Source organism: Engystomops pustulosus, chromosome 10 (assembly GCF_040894005.1).
Source record: "Engystomops pustulosus chromosome 10, aEngPut4.maternal, whole genome shotgun sequence".
Classification (NCBI taxonomy): domain Eukaryota; kingdom Metazoa; phylum Chordata; class Amphibia; order Anura; family Leptodactylidae; genus Engystomops; species Engystomops pustulosus.
In genome coordinates, this window is record NC_092420.1 from 20,945,328 (window position 1) to 20,970,344 (window position 25,017).

General features: G+C 45.3%; 1 protein-coding gene across 5 annotated transcripts in view; it reads left to right on the top strand.

The window, feature by feature from the left end:
- Positions 1-9,703, top strand: part of CFAP20DC (CFAP20 domain containing) — a 236,681-nt gene extending 226,978 nt beyond the window's left edge. For 4 of the 5 annotated variants that reach the window (XM_072126663.1, XM_072126664.1, XM_072126666.1 and 1 more), the window contains 2 exons: positions 704-807; positions 5,420-9,702. In XM_072126663.1, the coding sequence (XP_071982764.1) occupies positions 704-807; positions 5,420-5,532 (217 nt within the window). In that variant the 3' untranslated portion in view covers positions 5,533-9,702. Of the gene's footprint in view, positions 1-703; positions 808-5,419 lie in introns of all 5 variants that reach the window. The other variant, XM_072126665.1, reaches the window with a different exon arrangement.
- Positions 9,704-25,017: the final 15,314 nt, after the last annotated feature.

Sequence of the window (25,017 nt, forward strand, 5' to 3'; positions counted from 1 at the left end):
TGCCTCCCAACTTCACTATATAGAGGCCATGCTGGTCATGGAATGTTTGCTCAATAAAAGGGAAGGGAGTAAGCTACCCCCAGATAACTTTGATACAAGTTTATATTAATTGTGAATTGGACCAATATCTGCAGTTAGTTGGGAGCTGGGATACTACTTGTGTAGTCTTACGGATGTTGGTGGTCTTACTCAACGTATAATACAATTCTGACCAGAAGAGGAAGTATATTAAGTCTATAAACAATTCCTAGACTCTTTATCCCCCTCTAGTGGTGGCTGCTGACAGACAAAATGTTAACATCAAATGTTTTCTATTTCATGGTGATGACCAGTCCTTAGGATCAACTTCTTCTGGTGCCAAAAACAGACTTTGTTGACTGTGTAATGGCCATAAAGGACTATTAGGACTACTGCTACTAGGACAGATCACCTCCCATTCACTTGAGGTGCAGCTTCCTACTTCTGTATACACAGCATAGTTTCCGCAGTAGACCTAGCAGAGAATATGTAAGTGGTGCTTGGTGTTGGCTCTGATAATGACGACTTGCATCAGAAAAACATGGCTTCCACAACTCTGAAATCTTCAGGACTCAGATTTAGGACATCTCTAAGGCCATATTACAGGGGATATAACAAAGACAGATGTCCTGAGGAGGTGAAGCTGAAGTCATTGATGGGTAACGTCTTCTTTTCTGTCACCCAGGGATTGGTTGAACGCGTTCAGTCCTCCTATCATCCCAACAAGCCAGAATCACAATGTGGACCCTTTACTCAAGCTGAAGGAATCCAGACTGAGCTGTAACGAAGGTAAGAGGCCGATGGTATCCATTGGAAAAAAAAAAATCTCAATTAAAGATAAGAAATTTTATGAATTGAGGAACCGCGGGGATCCCTTTGAGAAATGTGGGAAATGTCAGCAGCTCCATTACATCGCGTGCTGTAATATCGGCTAACCATATGATCGCCGCTGTGTTTCTGGCGATGGAAGATTCGCTGAGAGGGCTCATAAATCTTAGCCGTATGTTCCGAGCCCAAGGGATGGAGATGTCTTAGTGATGTACTATCCAAAATACATTAGACCTCTGAAATTGGGAATCACATCAGCTATGTACATTCATAATTGCTTATGACAGGACAATAGAGACCGGGAATCCAGGCAAGGACTTTGTGAAATTATTGGAAAAAACATTATATGAAAATATATATATATTAAATAAGATCATGATTCTGGCTGGGAGCTCAGCTTATTCTGCTACTCTGGCTTAATAGAAGGAGCCTTAGTTAATCATTAAAAAATAAATGCAATTTGCGGCCAAAATCCAGCGTGAATGAGACTGAACTGCAATACCTGAAGCAGCCTGCACATAAGGGTGGTGCTGTGTCTAGAAGACTTTCACTCTCTCTCTATGTCAATATTTTCAGCTAACTGGTTGACAATTATAGTCACCCATACACTAAAAGTGGGAGGAGTAGCTCTAAACAAAAGCCAATTTAAAAAAAATGAACCACACACTTCTCTAGAGGTCATTCCTCAATAAAATGGCATCCCATTAATGACATTATGAACAAATATGTCTTGAATTGTAATTAAAAAAAAAAAAAAAAAACATTAGAAAAACCCTACATAAAACTGATTCAGTGTAGTGCAGATCCTCATGGGAGGGGCATAAAAACAATAGGCAACACTTGCAGCATCTACAGCCCCCTAGGATCCAAGCGAGGTAAAATATACATAAGATAATGGGGCACATTTACTTACCCGGTCCATTCGCGATCCAGCGGCGGGTTCCCCGTCGTTGATTCAGGTCTTCCGGCGATTCACTAAGGTAGTGCGCCCGATGTCCACCAGGTGTCGCTGCTGCGCTGAAGTCCACTATCCTATGCTGGGTGCAGGTAAGTGCGTGTCAAGCAACACTTTTTTTAAAAAAAAAATATGGTGGTTTTTCCGAAGCCGTCGGGTTTACCGACGGCCACGCCCCCGATTTCTGTCGCATGCATGCCTGCGCCACAGTCTGATCGCGTGCATCAAAAACTCGGGGCAATTCGGCGCAAAACGGTAACATTCGGGAAACCCAACGGAAAAACGCGATTCGGACCCTTAGTAAATGACCCCCAAAGTATTGTTGTGTCCAATGTTGTTCAGTCATGACTGAATTGTCTTCGGTTGGCAATACAAATTAAATCAAGGTCAGCTAAATGATCACTTAACAACAATCCTTACTGTATCGCATGTGTGTGTAAATTTTAGTTTGGCCTATGCTCTGAATAAGAATTGTAGGCCAGGAACCTCGGGGGCCGGCTTTACTGGCAGAAGAACAAAATGATTGGGTATCTTAAAATGTAGCTGCTCAATATACTTCCTAAGTCCTTCATACATATAATAGGGTTGTCTGCCCCCTCCAAAAGTGCAGAGTTGAGCTCCCGCTCATGTAACATGAATGGCTAGCTTCAGTCCAGGGAATATAAACTCCACTTTCTCTTTTGTCTAATAAAATACTTAAAAACGTGCTTCAAGCCTGAGTCATCTCCTATTTATTGAGTGAATATATTTTCTATTACGACTGCAGTTCAAGGACTCCATTTGCATATCCTTTGCGTTCCGAGCCGTTCCCGTGATAAACAATGAGTGGGGTGGAATGATAAAAGCTCCATACGTTCACCTTCCTTCATGTTTAATGTGTGTTGAATCGTCCAATTGCAGAAACAAAAGGTATTGCGCTGAGTTATTATGATTTATCGACCTTTAAATGCCATCCACTCCGGTGTTATTCAGTTATTGCCCGTCGCTGGAGCGGCTTCTGTAGCCTACACATAAGGTAATAGCGAGCAGTGATTTAACAGTCAATATTACAGCGATCTCCACTCCTCACAAGATTTAAAAGGCCACGTAGACCCTTCCATATAATACAAGCAAATGTAGCCGTGACATTTTTAAAGGTTAATTCAAAGTAGCGCGAATCGTATAAATAGCTTTATTTTTTCAGCATAGCACCCCTTCTGGGCTTTTTCTGGTATTGCAGTTGATTCTTTTTTAAAGGGAACCTGTCAGCAAAAGCAAAACACCAAAAAAATAACATCCTTACATAGACAGTGGGGCTCATTTCCTAAGGGTCTGAATCATGCACTTTCGTCGGGGTCCCCACCGATTTCCGATTTGCGCCGAATTGCCCCGGGATTTTGGTGCATGCGATCGGATTGTGGCGCATCGGCACCGGCATGCAAGCGGTGGAAATCAGGGGCATGGCCGTCGGTAAACCTGACGGATTCGGGAATACCGCTGTATTTTTAAAAAATTTGTGTTGCTTGACACGCACTTACAAGCACCAGGAAGGAGATGGTGAACTCAGGCTGACCTCGGCGCAGCAGCGACACCTGGTGGATATCGGGCGCACGACCTGGATGAATCCCGGCAGAATACGAATCCACGTCCGTGGGATTACGAATGGACCGGGTAAGTAAATGTGCCCCTATGTTCTCCTGATTAGTTTGGCGTTTGTTATTTTGAAATCGGTCCACCCGTTAAGATATGGCCAATAGAAGTTTCTACTAATACTAACCCAGGGGGCGGTAACTTTTAATGTTCCTTGGGGGTGTGTCTGTAAATAAGAGCTTCCCACCCCCTTGGCTTGTGTAAAAACTTTTACAGGCCATATCTTTTGAACGGATGGTCAAATTTTGACGAAACAAACACTAAATTAATCAGGGGCACAGCAGCAATCGTATGAGTCATTTTGGCAATCAGATGAGTAGATAGGTGGAGCAGAACTGTGGGTAACCGGATTAAATCCAATGTGTCATTTTGGCAATCTGTACTTAGTGATGGGAAAATAGGTCTGAGTCGTAAAGACTGAAAACAAATCATGGACCAGCGCCGTTTCTGAGAAAATAAATTGTCCATTTGTCAAATTCCAGAAAACTTTTGTAAAGATTAAATAAATTCTATGATATTAACAAAATGTTCTTCTCCGCCGGTAACGTATAATTGTGGTCACTTTACTCCGATCTGAAGCTTGTCCATGTGTTTTTTATGACTAAATGCTCCATTATAGCGACTTTCCCGTCTGTACCCATCTGTCAGTTAAGTATAGTAATTGGGAAAGTTATGACTTGCTAGATTGAAAGGTTATTGCCAATAAAATCAAGGACTATTAGGTTCTAAGATCATCACCTTTTCTTGGTCCGGTCCCAGTACCGGTGGCTGGCAGCTGTGCCAGTGCCGAATCACCTTGCCCCCGGCATATACATGAGTTATGTTGTCGTTCTGCGCCGCTGATCTTATTGGCTGTTAATATCGCTGTCAATAAAATATAAGCCCGGAACGTAATTGTTGCTCTCGGTTCTCGTGTCCACCTGTGTTCCAGTTATTAGTTCTGAGATTTCATCTTGCTCGGCAGATGTAATGCCCCGCATTGCACTTTATTGACAAGAGGATCTCACAGTATAGTAATAAACGTCATGTACACATGTCCGCGCGATTACAAGACATGTTGGATTAGCGGGTGATGGGCAGACGAGCTGTGGTGCTGAGCAATACTGAAGGGGAACAGAAAATCACTCTAAGCCTGTGTTCACACTGCCCACTGTTACAAGTACACATCCGGAGGAACTCTAAACCTACCCCTATAGTGGTTTATACTGAACATAGATTCCCAATCCCAAAAACATAGCACTGTTTCACAAGCCACACTCCTTTTGTGGAACAAATTAATTAAGGAAAGTTATTCAGTTTTCCTTTATACTTTTTGTGTACCCGTTCCTCACAGTTTTCGTTGTGCACGGCTCGTTGCATCTCTGGTCATTTGATGTCACACAGGTGCACAGCTCATTATATCCCTGATCATGTGATGTCACACAGGTGCACAGCTCATTATATCCCTGGTCATGTGATGTCACACAGGTGCACGGCTCGTTATATCCCTGGTCATGTGATGTCACACAGGTGCACGGCTCGTTATATCTCTGGTCATGTGATGTCACACAGGTGCCCGGCTCATTGTATCCCTTGTCATGTGATGTTACACAGGTGCACGGCTCGTTATATACCTGGTCATGTGATGTCACACTGGTACACGGCTCGTTATATACCTGGTCATGTGATGTCATGCAATTTTATGATCATCTTGTTTTGGTTCTCACATCGGAAGATACTAGTGATGAATGGACCCATTAGTATTGGAGTATAGCAGGTTCGGCCGAAAACTCAGACCTGAATCCAAACCCAAGCCTGCTCCGATCGCCAGTCCACTAACCCACCAGTAACACCCGTAATTGGCACGTACCCGAACATTTCAATTCGGGTCCGTTCATCACTATTAGTTACATCACATCCAATTTTCAGTGATGCCCATAAATAATTGGGAAGCTCTTGGCTTTCTCTCTGTCTGCATGTCTCTTACCTGTCACATCTTTTACCTTCCAGGTGACGATGGGATCGGGGCAGATGAGGAGGAAGACATTCTGACCTTACTTTACGACCCGTGTCTGAACTGTTACTTTGACCCAGAAACTGGAAAGTACTATGAATTGGCCTAAGGAGAGATTTGGTCCTACTGGAAATTGTTGAGGAGTGTTCACATTGAACCGTGGTCCTACCAGGTGGTGAGGACCGACCATTTCATTTCAAGCTTGTTGGAGGACTTTTTGAATCTCCGACTCAAGTAGAAAGTAATAAACTTTGTAATGTGTGCATGTTACCGATTCTCACCTGCTCCTCACTCCACCGCTTCCTTCGCTCATCCTCTAGGGCAGTGATGGCGAACCTTTTAGAGACCAAGTGCCCAAACTCCAAACCAAAGTCCATGTAATCATCGCAAAGTGCCAACACGTCTATTTAGCCTAAAATCACACCATACCACTCTATAAGGGACATATAATACTACTACATGATGACCATTACCAGTACAACAAGATAAATACCACCATACAGATAATAAACAGACCACAGAAAGTCCAACATCACCAATTATATCACAAAGCAGGAGCAAATACAGCGGGGAACACTACCCCCATCCAGTGAGGAACACTACTGCCATCCAGTGAGGATCACTACCCCCATCCAGTGAGGATCACTACCCCCATCCAGTGAGGAACACTACCCCCACCCAGTGAGGAACACTACCCCCACCCAGTGAGGAACACTACCCCCACCCAGTGAGGAACACTACCCCCATCCAGTGAGGAACACTACCCCCATCCAGTGAGGAACACTACCCCCATCCAGTGAGGGGCACTACCCCCATCCAGTGAGGATCACTACCCCCATCCAGTGAGGAACACTACCCCCATCCAGGGGCAATATGAAGGATTTTTGAATTCGGGAGGGGGTGTGTAGGGTAATGTGTATGTTGTAGGGTGGAGGGTGGGCGCACTGAACAGCAAATCTACATGGAATCAGGCAGGTGAATTTACCATCAAATCACCACATGACACATGTCTGTGGCCACACACACATACATATATACATATATATACTGCCCTTGGTCTGGAGCTCTGGGCACCTGTGCCATGCTGTCAGTGAGGGCAGTGTAGTGCACCCCAGGGTCACTGGCAGCATGGCACAGTGACAGGAGAACTGAACCAGGGGCAGTATACATGTGGCCACAGACATGTGTCATACAGGGCAGTTTGGGACACTAAACAATAAGCACCTACAGTTGTTCAGTGTCCCAAAGCTGCCTGCCTGCTGCCTGTGCCATATACACACAGAGCAGCCCCTGCCCTCCTGCTGCACTTCTGTACTCACTGTGCACCGGCTGCGTGCTCCCGCTGTTCTCTCTCTCTCTCTTCATGTTCCCGGGCTGAAGGGGGAGGGAGTGGAGGGGCGGCACTGACCTGCTGCTGTGTCTCTAGGCAGCATTAATGAGCACAGAGCAGGTCAGACGCAGCCTTCAGTGAAAGAGATCACTGGAGCTCTCGGCGATCGGCAGCTTTTCCTGCCTGCCGGGAGTTCTAATGATTTATATATAGACAGCAGGGGAGATGGTCCGCGTGCCCTCTCTGGCACGCGTGCCATAGGTTCGCCACCACTGCTCTAGGGTGAAGCGTTAACCAAAGTGAAGCTATATCTTCGGGAGTTCCAATCATTTCTATTGGCCCCTCAAAAGGGATTCCCACATCTGTAATCAATGGCACCAAGAGGATTGGTGGGAGAAGACCTTTCCCTTTCCAAGAATCAGAAGAGATCTTGTTTCGTTACAAAAATGCTGGTTCTCTTTCGGATAACCCAAGGGCAGTCTCAGCTTGTGCATCTTCTCACTGCAGTGTGTAGACAGGACATTGTCAATATGGTATATTGTATATATGTTTATTCTTAGTTGTAAGCACATAAATCCCCAAATCCTTCCTTGTGTTCTTTGTCCAAGAAAAGTTGTGGGTTGTCCATGTTAGTGAAAATGGGGCACATTTACTAAGGGTCCGTGGACCGCGATTCTGTCGGGTTTCCCAAATATTTCCTTTTCGCGCCGAAATGCCACGGGTTTTTGGCACACATGATCAGTTTGTGGCACATCGGCGCTGGCTTACATGCGACAGAAATCAAGGGGCATGGCCGTCGGACAACCCAACTGATTCGAACAAATCACGGAATTTAAAAACGAAATTGTGTTCTGCAAAATCAAGCACTTACATGCACCAGGAAGAAGAAGGTGAACTCCGGCGGACCTCAGCAGAGAAGCAACACACAAAGGATATTGGACGCACAATCTTAGTGAATCGCTGCAGACCCGAATACTCGTCGGACAACGCATAGCGGGGATCGCGTCAGGACCGGGTAAGTAAATCTGCCCCATTGAGGGAACATTTAATAGCTAATGAAGGTTAGCAAAGAACCTCCAAAAAATCTCCATGTTCCTCAACATATATCTCCCTGATCCCATCTTCTTAAGTTCCTTCGAGAAATATTTGGTAATCGCTGACCACCAGGGGATCCAGTAGCCCTTCAAGGTTTTATTTAGACAATTTCTGAAAAACTGGTTCTAAAATAAAGTAGATGTCCAAAGTAGATCCCAATTTTCTCCAGTTCCCATCCTTCACTGGTGCCAGTCTCTGCTCCCTCGCCAATCAGTGGCCACAGAGTTGTTCTTCTATATCAGGTGAAGCATTGCATAGAGAGTGTCGGGGAACTGTTAAGGTGAGTATAACTTATAACTGTTATTTTTGCCATTTTTAGACCTCATGCACGCGCGGCCTGATGACTTTAGTTTGAAATACGGTTACTGTATTTATATTATAGCTGCATTTCTCACTTGAATGTGAACTGACCGTGAGACTGCGGGACAAAAGATAGAACATGGCCTATTTTATTAGGTTTTGCGGCATGGTCTCTCCATAGACGCCTATAGAAACGCAAAAATAACAGGGCGCGTGCAGTGGGTTGCCCAGAAGACCAGCTCATGTGAATGCCAACCCACCATATTTTTTGTGGATAAGGCGGACATGTCCATATAGGACCTTCTCTAAGTTTTCTATATCTGAGTTCTCCACATAGTACAGACATACTTTTCCTGACAGCATTGTTATACTATATCCTTCTAACTCCCATCACTCTACTGCAGCTACTGTTTGAATAAGGCTGATCTGGCCAAAACATCACAATTTAGAGTTTGTTTGCAGATTTTCACGTAATAAAGTAAACTACTACAGTATTTATCAGACTATAAGGTGAACCGGAGTATAAGGCGCATCAATAAATGCCTGCTAAAATGTCTAGGTTCATATATAAGGCGCACTGGATTATAAGGCGCACCTGATTATAAAGATGAATGACCAGCAGGTGGCAGACCTGTGCACAGTACAAGCCAGCTGTTGTCTGTAAGTACGGTTCATATATAAAGCGCACCTTTGATTTGTGAGAAAATCAAAGGATTTTTTTGTGCGCCTTATAGTCCGAAAAATACGGTATATGTTTCTAGCCACCATATAGATCCATTTGGGGGGCAGCTGCAGCAGCCTGTGTGTGTCTGTGTCTCAGTCTCCTCCCCACTTCCTCTCATGTGCACTGAGCAGGCAGGGGAGGGAGGGGGGATGGTGTGGAGTAGAGGATGAATGCAGTAGGAGACACAGGCTACAGATGCCCCTCCCCCAAGACTCAAGTCATGTGAAATAAAGTTTTATAAAGTACTGAAATGATTCAGAATGTTGACAAAGGCATTTTATAATATCAGCATAGCTTAGGATATTGGAACCTGTCACCAGCTAAAAATGACATTCCAGGTGACAGGTTCACTTTAAGATATATGGTCAGGATTCATTCTTGATGGCTGTACTTTAAGATACACCTGTTTTTTTAGAGAACTTTTATGAAATTACACTTCGAATACTTTTTTTTTCAGTCTAAAGGAATGAATTTTAGATTGTTTGTTACTTTAAATAGCCGGTAATTTATTTCCAGTTGCCGCTCGTACATTATAGATTTTTCAGAGGATAAAATATATTTAAAGAGTTTTGGATTAATTACTTTGCAGACAGACAAAAACACTGAAATGTGCGGAGCGGCCGCCCCTGTCACTGCCAGTTTTTGAGAAATGTTGATGTTAAATACGGATCATTTTGGAAATGTAACTAAAGGAGAGGTAACTGGAAACTTGAATACTAAATATTTTCTGGAAACCCAAAATCGTTATCTTTTACATGGGAATATATTCCGAGCTTGTCAAAACCAAAGACATGATAAATAGTGTTTTGATCACAAACGATCTTTCTCTGAATATCTGTCAGTGAGTAGTTATTTTAGGTTGTGCAAACACATAAAAAGTAAATTTGTATAAGATAATAAAAGAATTTATACTTACTTTACCCATCTCCAAATACTTCATTTTTGAAAAACGAGGAGCTGAGAAGATTGTACATTGTGTCCTATCTGCAGGCAACATGTTGTAGAGCAGGAGGAGCAGAGCACAATCTACATAGTGCCTTATCTGCAGGCAGCATGTTATAGAGCAGGAGGAGCTGAGCATATTGTACATAGTGTCCTATCTGCAGGCAGCATGTTATAGAGCAGGAGGAGCTGAGAAGATTGTACATAGTGTCCTATCTGCAGGCAGCACGTTATAGAGCAGGAGGAGCAGAGCATATTGTACATAGTGTCCTATCTGCAGGCAGCATGTTATAGAGCAGGAGGAGCAGAGCATATTGTACATAGTGTCCTATCTGCAGGCAGCATGTTATAGTGCAGGAGGAGCTGAGCAGATTGTACATAGTGTCCTATCTGCAGGCAGCATATTATAGAGCAGGAGGAGCTGAGAAGATTGTACATTGTGTCCTATCTGCAGACAGCATGTTATAGAGCAGGAGGAGCAGAGCATATTGTACATAGTGTCCTATCTGCAGGCAGCATGTTATAGTGCAGGAGGAGCTGAGCAGATTGTACATAGTGTCCTATCTGCAGGCAGCATATTATAGAGCAGGAGGAGCTGAGAAGATTGTACATTGTGTCCTATCTGCAGGCAACATGTTGTAGAGCAGGAGGAGCAGAGCACAATCTACATAGTGCCTTATCTGCAGGCAGCATGTTATAGAGCAGGAGGAGCTGAGAAGATTGTACATAGTGTCCTATCTGCAGGCAGCACGTTATAGAGCAGGAGGAGCAGAGCATATTGTACATAGTGTCCTATCTGCAGGCAGCATGTTATAGAGCAGGAGGAGCTGAGCAGATTGTACATAGTGTCCTATCTGCAGGCAGCATGTTATAGAGCAGGAGGAGCTGAGAAGATTGTACATAGTGTCCTATCTGCAGGCAGTATGTTATAGAGCAGGAGGAGCAGAGCATATTGTACATAGTGTCCTATCTGCAGGCAGCATGTTATAGTGCAGGAGTAGCTGAGCAGATTGTACATAGTGTCCTATCTGCAGGCAGCATATTATAGAGCAGGAGGAGCTGAGAAGATTGTACATTGTGTCCTATCTGCAGGCAACATGTTGTAGAGCAGGAGGAGCAGAGCACAATCTACATAGTGCCTTATCTGCAGGCAGCATGTTATAGAGCAGGAGGAGCTGAGAAGATTGTACATAGTGTCCTATCTGCAGGCAGCACGTTATAGAGCAGGAGGAGCAGAGCATATTGTACATAGTGTCCTATCTGCAGGCAGCATGTTATAGAGCAGGAGGAGCTGAGAAGATTGTACATAGTGTCCTATCTGCAGGCAGCACGTTATAGAGCAGGAGGAGCAGAGCATATTGTACATAGTGTCCTATCTGCAGGCAGCATGTTATAGAGCAGGAGGAGCTGAGCAGATTGTACATAGTGTCCTATCTGCAGGCAGCACGTTATAGAGCAGGAATCGCAGTCCTTACTAGTGTTGTTAGTCAGGTTCACACACTGGACTACTAAGTTTGTTAAAAAGTTAGAGGTGCTTTAAATGATTTCAAATATGTTTTATCTGTAGAAAATACTACACACTTTTTATATATACAGATACTCTGGGTCACTCACAGTCCGTCTGCTCTTCTGTATATGGAGGGTTCTCCTCCTCTCCCTGGGATAACATTAGTGCATGGAGGGCCCTACGCCCTGGCATGTGCCATGCACAGTATAAAGTCCCGGCTCCTGGACGCGCTGTAGCACAGGACACACTACATTTAAACAATTCTGCATGGTCTGCAGCACGAGCCATCAAATGTCTATTTGGGAAATCTGCAGGCGATGATCTTGTTTCCTGCAGCTGCTTATACGAGGCGCATTGTAACACAACACATGCACTAAACAGATTTCAATTAGCACGGGGGACGGGGACGGTGTAATCCTTCATAACTCCATCGTGCCGCAGTCATCATTACCCTGGCAGGATGGAAGCAGCACTTATCCCTCTCCACGCACAATGGAAGACCCTCCTGTTTGGAGCTTTTCTCTTCGCACTTGTGAAGGCGTCGAGGCTAAATTTAAAGTTCTTTCAGTGGCAGACATGATCTGCTGAAGAGCCGCCGAAATCTCTTACTACAATGTCATCACCATAGCAATAACATACTCAAGGGCTTGTGGAATGAGTATTGCTAAATGGTAACACGCACCGCTGTGTGCAGGAAGGAGAGCCGCACTATGGCACAGCGCACCCCCCGCTAACCTCTCCATGACTGCAAGGGGACACAGTCATCGCCCCCCAGGGAACATGGATGTGGAATCTTCAGTTTCCTCTCTAAAGTTCATTGTAAGGTCTTCAACATCCACAACCAAGTCCTCAGATCACCTATGGCGCAAGCGTCAAACACACGGCTCCTAGGCCCAATCTGACCCGCCACCCTATTCGGACCCCTTCCTACCCAATTCAGGAAATGTAAACTGCCCTCTGGTCAGTTGCCCTGAAAACATTGGAGGAGATTTATCAGAAATGTCTGAGAGCACAACTGTTCTAGTTGCTCAGGGCAACCAATCAGAGCTCAGCTTTCATGTTCCCAAAGTTGTTTATAGAATGAAAGTTGAGCTCTGATCAATCACATGTAGTCATACCATCAAGCAATTCTCTGCAAAGAGTTTGTATGTTCTCTCCGTGTTTGTGTGAGTTTCCTCCGGGTCCTCCGGTTTCCTCCCACACTCCAAAACATACTGGTAGGTTGATTAGATTGTGAGCCCCATTGGGGACAACGACTGATTTGCCAAGCTCGTAATCAGTGTGCTATATAAATAAAGGAATTATTATTATTAATTATTCTCAGTTGTCTCCGAGCAGGTGGTTGCAGACATACAGGGGGTCATTTACTAAGGGCCCGATTCGCGTTTTCCTGACGTGTTACCCGAATATTTCCGATTTGCGCCGATTGTACCTGAATTGGCCCGGGTTTTTGGCGCATGCGATCGGATTGTGGCGCATCGGCGCCGGCATGCGCGCGACGGAAATCGGGGGGCGTGGCCGAACGAAAACCCGACGGATTCGGAAAAACCGCCGCATTTAAAAAAAAAATTGTGTCGCGAAAATTTCACTCACCTTCATCCTGGATAGGCCGGTGTATTTCGAGGCATTCCAGCGGACTTCAGCGCAGCAGCGCCACCTGGTGGACGTCGGAGGAACTGCTTTGATGAATCCCGGCCGGACCTGAATCCAGCGCAGAGAACGCACCGCTGGATCGCGAACGGACCGGGTAAGTAAATCTGCCCCACACTGTCTTCCATACACTGCACAAAGAAGGACTAAGGACCTTAACCCCTTACCGACGTGTGCCGTAGTAGTACGACGTGCGTCTGGTCCCGGTGCATGGAGAGGGCTCACGGGCGGAGCCCACTCCATAGCTGGTAAGTCTTTCCTGCATATTGCAGCAAAGACTTACCGGTAACACCGATTGCGGGTGCTATGTCATTGATCGTCATTGGCAAAGCTGCCGGGGGCTTCAAAAAGATGGTGGATTTTTGAAGGTGGGGAGTGAAAAATGGAAGTGAAAAAACTAAAAAGGACCAGCTCGTTAAGGGGTTACTAGGTCTGAAACGCGTCCAAAGGCACTGTATATTCTCATGGCTGTACATTTTTTGTGCTTTTTATCCTGGATCAATAAAGAAAACTCCACGTTTTTAGCTGAACAAAGAGTGCTGACCCAATAGTTTTTCGTTGACTGCACAAAGAAGGTAGAGAGTAGAATCTGCTCCAAACCCTTTCACTCAGAAGCTTCAGCAGGGTCATACAGGACAAAATAACAGAAGGAAAAACCAACACCATAAACTTCGGGTGATCTAGAAACTTTCTATATAGCTTCAGCAACTTCTTTCTGCATCTCTCTACTCACTCAGAATTCCGCACTCCCCCTCCCCCTCTTCATGGACTTTTACGAAATCAGAAACCTCTGTGAACCAACTCAGCAAATGGATTCATCAGAAATTTCTGAATTTATGTTTCCAGGGGAAGGCAGAAAAGAGCTTGATAAGTGGTAAAAGAAGCAACTTCCAAAGTTTTCATTTATAGAAAGTTTTGTGAAGTTATACTTGGCACGAGAGAACATACAGCAGAATAGTAACTAAAGTGACTCATTTCTGGTACGAATAGGAACTCACTATGAAGAAAACTTCCATTTACTCTGTGTCCACATACCATACAGGACTGTGAAAAATGCAGTTATATTCCAGGATTGTAGATGGACTTGGAACATTCCTGCGTGAAATATCTCACTGAGTTGCTCCACAGTCCGTCAGCGTAAAAGCAGCAGCAGGCTTCGGGTTTGATCTTATAGCAGAGGGGAGGAGCAAGGAAACAGTTTGAATGTAGAGATCTAAGAACACAGCAGTGTTCTCTATGTCCAGCTACAATCTTGGAATATAATATAATCTTGGAACATAGTCCTGCTGCTACTAACACCACGCACAAAGGTCTGGGTACACAGATTTAGCACAATACCGAACACTGGCTGCTGCTTTATATGTTACACTCATTTTAATGCAGCCACGTCTGTCCGTGAATAAAGCCTTCTCCTAGAATCTAGGACGAGGAGATCTCCGGAGCTCCAGGTAATTTTTTATTTCTCTTTCTTTTAAGGGGGCGGAATATTCTCATACCGTTCCCATTATTCAAGAATTCAGTGATTAACAGGGTGGGGGGGAGGATGGAAAATAAAATGCAGTTTTCTGCACAAATCCTCATTACAGTTGTGTGAGAAGAGAATGGCCAAAATAATTATCTGGGAAAATGAAGATGTTTTCCCCCTCGGCAGAATAATATTTAATTGTAAGCACAAATATTTTGCAGGCAGATTTGCTCGCAGCGGGGATGTGTTCCCACGCTCCGCCATAAATCATTCCTACTACTTTATGTAACATGAAATGGAATCAATGGCTAATTACCTAAAGAAGTATTTGCATACAATAATACTTCAAGCAGCTTGCGCGTGTTAATCATCATTCGCCGTTGCCAACATCTGCAGCTGCATCACTCCAAATAGAGATATTGATTTTTTTTTTTCTAGCGAGAGGCAGACGAGTGATTTCGGCTTTTTTTTGTTAAAATTTGCTGATTCCTAAGGGGCGGCTGTTTTGCATAATCTCGCTTGGACGATGCGCGTTTACCATTCATGCCGCGTATTGTAACAGTGCGAACAAGTGCTGAGCCGGAGATATTACAAGCTGGAAGAGCCCGCAGGACGGGGGCCACCCGCCAGACCATTGAAAAGTGCCATCCCCCCTGGTTGTATGAGATAGAGATGGGTTGGGAGATAAGTCGTTGTAGCTGAATGTACACAGGGTTAAAATCCAGAAGAATTTTTTGGATTTGCTGATTACAAAGTCCAAAGTTGTGGGGATCTTCTAGGCAACTCAAAGCTGCACATGTAATATGGTCAATTTATTTTATCGAAAATGTTATTTTATTGTGCAACAGATTCAATAATATTAGAAAAATAAAAGCTTATTGGGGGTTATTTATAAGGACTTGCAAGCCAGTTATACGACCATGCAAATAAATCAGGAGGGCGGAGCCTACTAATATATCAGCCACGCCAGGGGGGCGGGAATTAGATGATACGATGACGCCCCTTGCGCCAGCATATGATAAAAAGGACCCCACTGACGTCTTTAGTAAAGCTTTTCATCTCCAGTAGCAGCTCTACGTCCTCTAGAGTTATGGTTCTCAAACTGCAGGTCGTGACCCCTTTGGTCTTAGGAATCGGGTTCACCAAGGACCTCCTGCCTCTGAGTCCCGACTCAATTACATACATTTACAGTTATAAAGTAGAAACGAAAATGTTACGGCTGGGGGTCAAGGGTTGTGGCGTGGGGATGGTTGAGAACCGCTGCACTAGTGCCTTCGCTCTTGTCAGAATGGAAGTGATGGCATCAAGCACAGTGGGGGACATTTAGCATACGCCGGCCTGATGTATTTGGTCGGTAAAGAATTTTATGACTGCCAGGCTGTAGCGAGTGCGAAGGTGTGGGGCAGGAGCACCCACACTGTCCCACTATCCTCTTGGCTGCACCCCCCTTACTCCTCAACGCACCCACTGGACGCGGCGTAAATGGAGAAATAATTAGAAAACAACCATTGATAAATCTCTCCTAAAGTGTGCAGGAGGTCTACGCCAATCCATGGATGTGTCAGATAGGTCCATGGATTGGCTATGACATCACTTCCGGAATGTATATGATGTCATCATTTCTAGTCCAACAAGACGGGAAGCACTAGGGAGCCGCTATTGGAGTTGAAAAAGTGATGACATCATGCACATTGTGTATATGACGTCTTAGTCAAATCGATGGTCTCGGATGTGACAGATAGGTACAGGGATTGGCTATGACATCACTTCTGTAATGTACATGATGTCATCATTTCTAGTCCAACGAGACGGGAAGTGCTGGGGAGCCGCTACAGGAGTTCAAGAAGCGATGACATCATGCACGTTGTGTACATGACGTCTGAATTAATCGATGATCTCAGATGTGTCATATAAGTCCGGGGATTGGCTATGACATCACTTCTGCAATGTACATGATGTCATCATTTCTAGTCCATCAAGATGGGAAGCCGCTACTGGAGTCAATTTTAAGCAGTGTTGTCCTCTATAGCTATTTTAGATACTTTCTAAGCATTGACCTACAGGAGGCGGAGTGAATGGAGAATAGAGTCCATCACATTTTTAGTTTGACCCAATGGCTGAAATTTGCCCTTTAAATCCACCCTCCCCGGCAGGCGCCATAGAATTGTCATGACATGTAGACTGCTACGTTCTGAAGACTTCATCGCTTTATAAATATAGACATTGTTTTTTCAGCAGACATTGACTGACAAACCCTGAGAGCTGAGTTATAACTCCGCTGTATTTTCCACTTTGTTAGACTGTAAGAGAAATTTACGGCCTGCTGCGTCAGAGGCGATCGCCATTGTAGCAGCCGGGGTTTCGTCTTGTAGGAACAGCGTGTGTTTTATTGTTTACAGCGTATATCAGAGAACAAAACAGACACACTTTCCCAGTCAAAGGTAAGAAATTAGGTATTAGATGCTGTCACACTGTGAGAGTTCAGTAATGTGAATAGAAACATAATTGGGGGTGGGGGGGGGAGGGGGACTGAATGGAATTTAAATGCTATGTATATAATACAGAACATCGGAACATCATAACCTACTCCACAAACAATGAGGGGTAAGTATGGAGGCGCTCGCAGCTTATAAAAGGATTTTATAGATTTAGGAACAAGGCTGTCGCAATATGCTTCATGTAAGCCAATAGTGTAACTTCAAGTTGGATGACAAGGACAGATTCTTAAAGCGAACCTGTCACCGGGAACATTATTTTTAGCTGGTGACAGGTTCCAATAGCCTGTGCTATGCTGATTTTAAAAATGCCTTTGTCAGAATAGTACTGTCGCTACTTTATAAAACTTTATTTCACATTACCCAACTCCCTACTAGCAGCATGTGCTGAATTCTGGGGGAAAAGGGGCAGCTGTTGCCTGTGTCTCAGTCTTTGCATACATTCTTCCTATACTCCACACTCATCTGCAACATCCCCCACCGGGGCCTAGCCTGTTCTTGGAGCCTGGAGGCAGCCGGGGCCCGCAGTACCTGAGTGGCTGGCGGTTGCGGCCTAGGCACGCTAGTGTCACGGTGCTTGGTATGGGGACCGGAGGGCTGTCCTACAGCCTGGCAGGTCTCCAGCAGGTGGTGTGTGCAAGAAATGACATGGAGGGAGAGGCTGAGGTACTGATTCTCCCTGGGGCAGCCCTTAAAGTATTTAGTATGTGTCCCTTGTAGATGGATGGGGCGCCCTTGGTAGTGATACAGCCGTAAGGGGCCAGATGGAGGCAACGTTGTGCAAAAATAACTTACAGTTCTTTATTCGAAGCAACTGCAGGCCAAACGATTCTGTACACGTGCAGTACTGGAGTGATTGTGGAGAGGAACCTCAGGAGTTGGGTCACCAGCCTGGATGCAGGGGCAGGCTGGGATGTAGCTGTGTCCAATGCTGGAAGCTTCAGCTTTGTCCTGGTAGTTCTGTGTCACTCAGTGTAAAGCTGGATTCCAAGAGAGAGCTCTGCTCACTAGAAGAGCTGGGCCTGGGGAGGGGAGTGGCGCTGAAGCTGCCCCTCACTCTGAAACTGACCACAAACTGCTGGCAAGGAGCCAGGTAATGTGAAATTAAGTTTTCTAAAGTACTGAAATGATTCAGAATGCTGACAAAGTCATTTTAATACGCATAGCAGAGGCTATTGTAACCTGTCACCAGCTAAAAATAACATTCCTGTTGAAGGGTTTAACAAGTGGTTGAGCTTAAAGGAGTATTAACATCATATCCACAGGATCTGTCATGAATAGAGTATAGATGTGGGTCTCACTTCTAGAACCCGCACTTATCTCCAGAACACAGCTGCCAGGCTGAATGGAGAGGGTGCTGTGAATGCTCGGAGCCCAACCAAGCAATCAAAAGTCAGTTTTGGTGACTTACGAGCTGTTACGAGAATCCCCAATAAGTCTCTGGCCCTCACATTAAATGGCAGAAGGAGCTGGGAGGAGAATTCACATTTTTGGAATGGAAATGTTTGTACAATGGGAGACCTTAAAGGAAATCTTCCAGTATAAATAAGCCTAAATAGACTGAAAATACTCACCTACTCATCTCTTCATGTTGATCCCAGCAGCTGTCTTCGGCAAGCTTGACACGCCGGGATCGGCTAAGAAACGTATAATTAGATGCCTGTTGCTCCTGTGTGATGTCAACCCCACCTCTCCAACATGGGCGAGGGAGGCGTCTGCTGTATCACGCAGGCGGCGTACATAATTAGCCGACCAAAGACCACTGCTGGGATGAACAATAAGAGGAGCGTAAGTAAGTATTGTTAGTCAATATATGGGCTCAACTATACTGGTAGATTTTCCATATATACAGATAATGGGCTTTTAGGGCCTCTCATTGTGCAAACTTTCTGGAAGTTCACAATACATTGCTTACTACATGGTACTTGACCCCGCCCAGGTTAGCTAAGATCTTCTCCAGGATCTCTGGAAGATGTTAGCAGGGGTGTACAAGAGAAGGCTCTCTGCTCCATACCCTTTCGGGTTCAATATATTCTCAAAGCCACGGCATTTTGGTGCCATAAGCAGAAAAGCAAAATTGCACCCCCTTGGGAAAATGAAATGGTTCCCTCCCCCAATAAAAAAAAGAATCTAACTTCTATGGTATCATCCACAATTGGGCATACCAGAAGTATACAGGTAGCCCAGTACATGCCCCCAGTATATAGGTAGCCCAATACATGCCCCCAGTATATAGGTAGCCCAGTGCAAATGCAAGTGTTACTGCGGGAGATTTTATCCCATTCCCACCACTACGGAAGGATATCACCTGCTGTGACAAGGGTGATCGTTTTCCCCTATCTGCTGGATACAGCATAATAGAGCATAGAGCAATCTGACCAGTGGGAGTGTGACTGCTGATCCCCACCGATCACCAAAACAGGGGGTCCCGCTCTCACTAATAACAGTGGAGCAGGTTGAGCGTGTGTCCTGCTGCTCCATTCACTACATTGGAAGTGTAAAATATTGCATAGCGTATCTCTGGCACTTCCACTGACAGAGAAAGGAGATACTGAAGCGCTGTGCTCAGCACTTTTTGACACTCCCATACAATTGAAGGGGGCCGAAAGACATCCCTCAACCTGACAATTAATTCACTTCTTGGGAACAGGACGCCTGTTCTCGTCAACAATGGGGGTCCAAGCAATCAGACTCCCGCGTTAAAGCTGTTATGTTCTATACTTTAAATAGAGAATAAGAACAGAACCTGGTACATCCCCTTTATTAATTTTTCAGTATGTTCAATGGGTATTTCTTCCAGGAGCTGGACTTAGAGCACTGGGAGACTGTCCTCACACTGCTGTGTTCTTTGATCTCTTGAACTGTAGATTCACAGGCAGTTACACTGTGCAGGAGCACAGGGGAGGCAAAGTGCTCCTGCACAGCCTGTGTAACAGCTTGTGAAGACAGAGCACAGAGAGGCTCTGGTAACGACTCCCAGAGTCCTCCTGACTCATTAGCGTAATTTAAAACGTTGATTTTAGAAGGAAGGAGGCCATGGGTAACAAACATAAAAAGATTACCCCAGTCCCGGTGCCTGGATCTATGAATAAGTGTCCCTGGTTTATCATGATGGATTTTGATGGTAGACTTCCTTTAAATTGAGTAATCAACAATGCAGAATTCCATGTAGATTTGGAGGGTTCACTTACTTTTTCTCACTGTTGTACTCAGTCTCCACTGCACATAAAAGAAATCTACGTAAACAGCAGTGACTTGATCATCATCCGGAGGGATGTGACCGGCGGTCTATGGCGGATGACGCCCCCCCCGCTCGTGTACCGAGGCTGCAAACTCCTGGCAAACACACAAACTGCGCACTGCAAACCTGCCCTTAAAAGACATCATATTTATTACACCAGCTGCCGCTGCAACGCTGCGCCCCGGGGCTTGACTGCAGGCGACGTCTCCGCCGCTCTCTAGTTTTATCGCCTCTCGTGCCGCTATTCATTCTTACGCATCTCCCATTAAAGTCGTTTTTACTACTTGTATTTGTATTATTAAAGGGACGGTGCCTCACCTAGTCATGTGTAGGGCTGCAGAGATCCGGGGTGGACCTACAGTCATGGCCAGAAGTTTTGAGAATGACACAAATCTTATATTGTCACATGATCTGTTGCCCTCTGGTTTGTCACATACAGAAATACAAGTGCAATCATATTATGAGTAACAAAAGCTTTTATAGACAGTTAGAATGAGTTACTGCAGCGAGTCAGTATCTGCAGTGTTGATCCTTCTTCTTCAGGACCTCTGCAATTCTCCCTGGCAGCTCTCACTCACCTTCTGGACCAAATCCTGACTGATAGCCGTCCATTCCTGCACAATCACTGCTGCATTTTGTCACAATTTGTTGGTTTTTGTTTGTCCACCCGTCTCTTGATGATTGACCACAAGTTCTCAATGGGATTAAGATCTGGGGAGTTTCCAGGTCATGGACCCAAAATCTCCCTGAGCCATTTAGTTCTCCCCTTTGCTTTATGGCAAGGTGCTCCATCATGCTGGAGAAGGCATTGTTGATCACCAAACTGCTCCTGGACGGTTGGGAGAAGTTGCTCTTGGAGGACATTCTGGTCCCATTCTTTATTCATGGAGGTGTTTTTAGGCAAGACTGTGAGAGAGTCGATTCCCTTGGCTGAGAAGCCGCCCCACACATGGATGGTAGCAGGAGGCTTTACAGGTGGCATGAGACAAGACTGATGGTATCGCTCACCTTGTCTTCTCCCAACAAGCTGTTTTCCAGATGTTCCAAACAATCGGAAAGGGGATTCATCAGAGAAAATGACTTTCCCCCCTGTCCTCAGCAGTCCACTCCCTGTACCTTTTGCAGAATATCAGTCTGTCCCTGATGTTTTTTCTGTAGAGAAGTGACTTCTTTGCTGCCCTCCTGACACCAGGCCTTGCTCCAAGAGTCTCCACCTCACAGTGCATGCAGATGCCTCACACCGGCCTGCTGTCATTCCTGAGCAAGCTCTGCACTGCTGGTAGCCCCATCCCCAAGCTGAAACACTTTTAGGATACAGTCCTGGCGCTTGTTGGTCTTTCTTGGGGGCCCTGGAGCCTTTTTGGCAACAATGGAACCTCTCTCCTTGAATTCCTTGATGATGCGATAGATTGGTGACTGAGGTGCAATCTTTCTAGCTGCGATACTCTTCCCTGTTAGGCCAGTTTTGTGCAGTGCAATGATGACTGTGCGTGTTTCTTTAGAGATAACCATGATTAACAGAAGAGAAACAATGATGCCAAGCACCAGCCTCCTTTTAACTCTTTTCTGCTCGCCCGCTGACTTTAGACGTCAGCAGGTGAAGGTCCGGAGTCTGCAGCGATGTCTTTAGACGTCGCTGCAGTTTCTGCTGCTCCCGCGCTAATCGCGGGAGCAGGACCCGGTCTCCGGGTGTCAGAGACACCCGGAGACTCTAGGAAAAAGGGAGATGCGGTGAGCGCGATGCATAGAGGAGCTGAGTGGCGCGGCTGCCAGCTCCATAGACTCTGCGGTCACGTGACCGCCGGGTCTAAAGGGGTTAATCAGAGCTGCTGGGTCTAATTAGAAAAAAAATTAACCCCTTCACGCTCTGCATCCGATATATTGGACGCTGAGCGCAGTGACATAACGCTCAGCATCCAATATATCGGATGTGAGCGCTACTTGCATGGCGGGGGAGCAGGCGTAGCGTGGGGGAGCAGGCGTAGCGTGGGGGAGCAGGCGTTCTATGGAGGAGTAATAGTAGCGTGGAGGAGCAGGCGTTGCGTGGGGGAGCAGGCATTCTGTGGAGGAGTAGTTATAGCATGGAGGAGTAAGCGTTCTGCGCTGGAGTAAGCATTCTGTGGTGGAGCAGACGTAGCGTGGAGGAGTAGGCGTTCTGTGGAGGAGTAGGCGTTCTGTGGAGGAGTAGACGTTCTGTGGAGGGGCAGGCGTTGTTCTGCGTAGGTTGTGTACTACCCCCCCCCCCCCCCCATGTCCCAGAAGTCATACACTGACTTGGAGGTATTATATGGCCTCCGATATGGAGTCTGCTAGTTGGGACGAGTGTGGGGACGTTTTGTTTGTGCGACTCTGAGGAACCCTTGAGAAGTCGCTTTCGTAGTAGTGCTGAAGTGCCTAGGTATAAGGACAAGAGAGAGGTTGCATCATGATTCTTGGGGCGTTTGTCTCCCGTGGCAGGAGCTGGGCACAAGATGACATAATAGGTATTTTGTACTATCCATTATGCATCATCCTTGGCATCCACCTGTGGGGTTAAAATGCTCACTACACCCCTAGATTAATTCATGGAGGGATGTCGTTTTCAAATAGGGTCAGTTCTCAGGGGTTCCTACTGTACTGATCCCCGAGGGCATCTACAAATGTTTTATGGTGCCAAAAAAAATGTAAATGTCGGTACTCCAAATGCCATTGTCTTCCGAGCCTGGCCGTGTCTCCACCTTTTAGATTATTGGCATGTACCCGGGAGAACCTGCATGATGATTTTTGGGGTGTTTGCCTCCAGTCGCATGAATTGGGTAAAATACTTTTGACACTACAATTACAAATTTAGAGAAATTGCAAAGCAAATTTTACTCGACACCGTTCAATTTGTGTTACATTTGAGCCAGGATCTGATGCTCATACAACCCTAAATAAATTCTTTGAGGGTTGCTCTTTCCTAAAATGGGGTCACTACACGGGGGTTTCTATTGTACTGGTACCTCAGGGGCATCCCAACACCAGTCTAGTGAAACGGGTGCTCCAAAAGCTAGATTTTGCTTGTCCCTTCTCCGGCCTGCTGTGTCCCCAGCCTGTAGACTATTGCTACACATGGGGCATTGCCATACCCGAAGTAACCCACTGAATGATTTTTGGGGTGTTTATCCACAGTGGGATGAGTTGGGCTGAATACATTTCTTCGTACTTTGGCACATTTGAGAAAACAATGCAATTTTTACACTGCCCCCATCATTTTGTATTACATTTGACCCAACATCTCAGGGGTTGAAATGTTCATACAACCCTAGATAAATTCTTTGAAGGGTGCCCTTTCCTAAAATGGGGTCACTACTTGTGGGTTTCTATTGTACTGGTACACCCCAACACCAGTCTAGTGACAAGGGTGCTCCAAAAGCAAAATTTCGCTCCTTCCCTTCTCAGCCCTGCCGTGTGCCCAGCCTGTCAATTTTTTGCACATGTGTGGTATTGCTGTACTCGGAACAACCCAAAGAATTATTTTTGTGGTGTTTGTCTGAAGTGACATGAGTTGGGCACAGTATATTAGGTGCTAAAATGACATTTTTGAGATAAAAACTCAATTTTTAATATGCACCATTTACTTTGCATTAAATTTTGACCATCATGTTGGGGGTTAAAATGCTCACCACACCCCAAGATAAATTCTTTGAGGGGTGTAGTTTCTAAAATGGTATAATTTCTTGGGGGTTTCTATTGCACTGGTACCTCACGGGCCCTACGAACATGACATGACCCTCTAAATCCAAACGTGTGAAAGCGGAGCTGCAATAGCAAAATTTCGCTCCTTCCCTTCTCAGCCCTGCTGTGTGCCCAGCCTGTCAATTTTTTGGCACATGTGTGGTATTGCCGTACTCGGGACCACCCAAAGAATGATTTTTGGGGTGTTTGCCTAAAGTGGCATGGGTTGGGCACAGTATATTAGGTGCTAAAATGACATTTTTGAGATAAAAACACAATTTTTAATATGCACCATTTACTTTGCATTAAATTTTGACCATCATGTTGGGGGTTAAAATGCTTGACACAACCCCAGATAAATTCTTTGAGGGGTCTAGTTTCCAAAATGGTATAATTTCTCAGGGGCTTCTATTGCACTGGTACCTCATGGGCCCTGCGAACATGACATGGCACTCCAAATCTAGACAGGTGAAAATGGAGCTTCAAAAGCAAAATTTTGCTCCTTCCCTTCTCATCCCTGCTGTGTACCCAGCCTGTCAATTTTTGGCACATGTGTGGTATTGCCGCACTCGGGACGACCCGCAGAATGATTTTTGGGGTGTTTGTCTAAAGTGGCATGGGTGGGATACAATTTATTAGGCAGTAAAATTACATTTTTGAGATAAAAACACATTTTTTACTCTGCACCATTTACTTTGCATTAGATTTTGGCCAGCATGTTGGGGGTTAAAATGCTCACCTCCAACCCCAGATAAGTCTTTGAGGGGTGTAGTTTCCAAAATGGTATAATTTCTCGGGGGTTTCTATTGCACTGGTAACTCACAGGCCCTGCGAACATGACATGACCCTCTAAATCCAAACGTGTAAAAACGGAGCTGCAAAAGCAAAATTTCGCTCTTTCCCTTCTCAGCCCTGCTGTGTGCCCAGCCTGTAAATTATTAGCACATGTGTGGTATTGCCGTACTCGGGACAACCTGCAGAATGATTTTTGGGGTGTTTGTCTAAAGTGGCATGGGTTGGGCACAGTATATTAAAATGACATTTTTGAGATACAAATGCATCTTTTACTCTGCACCATTTACTTTGCATTAGATTTTGGCCAGCATGTTGGGGGTTAAAATGCTCTCCCCAACCCCAGATAAATTCTTT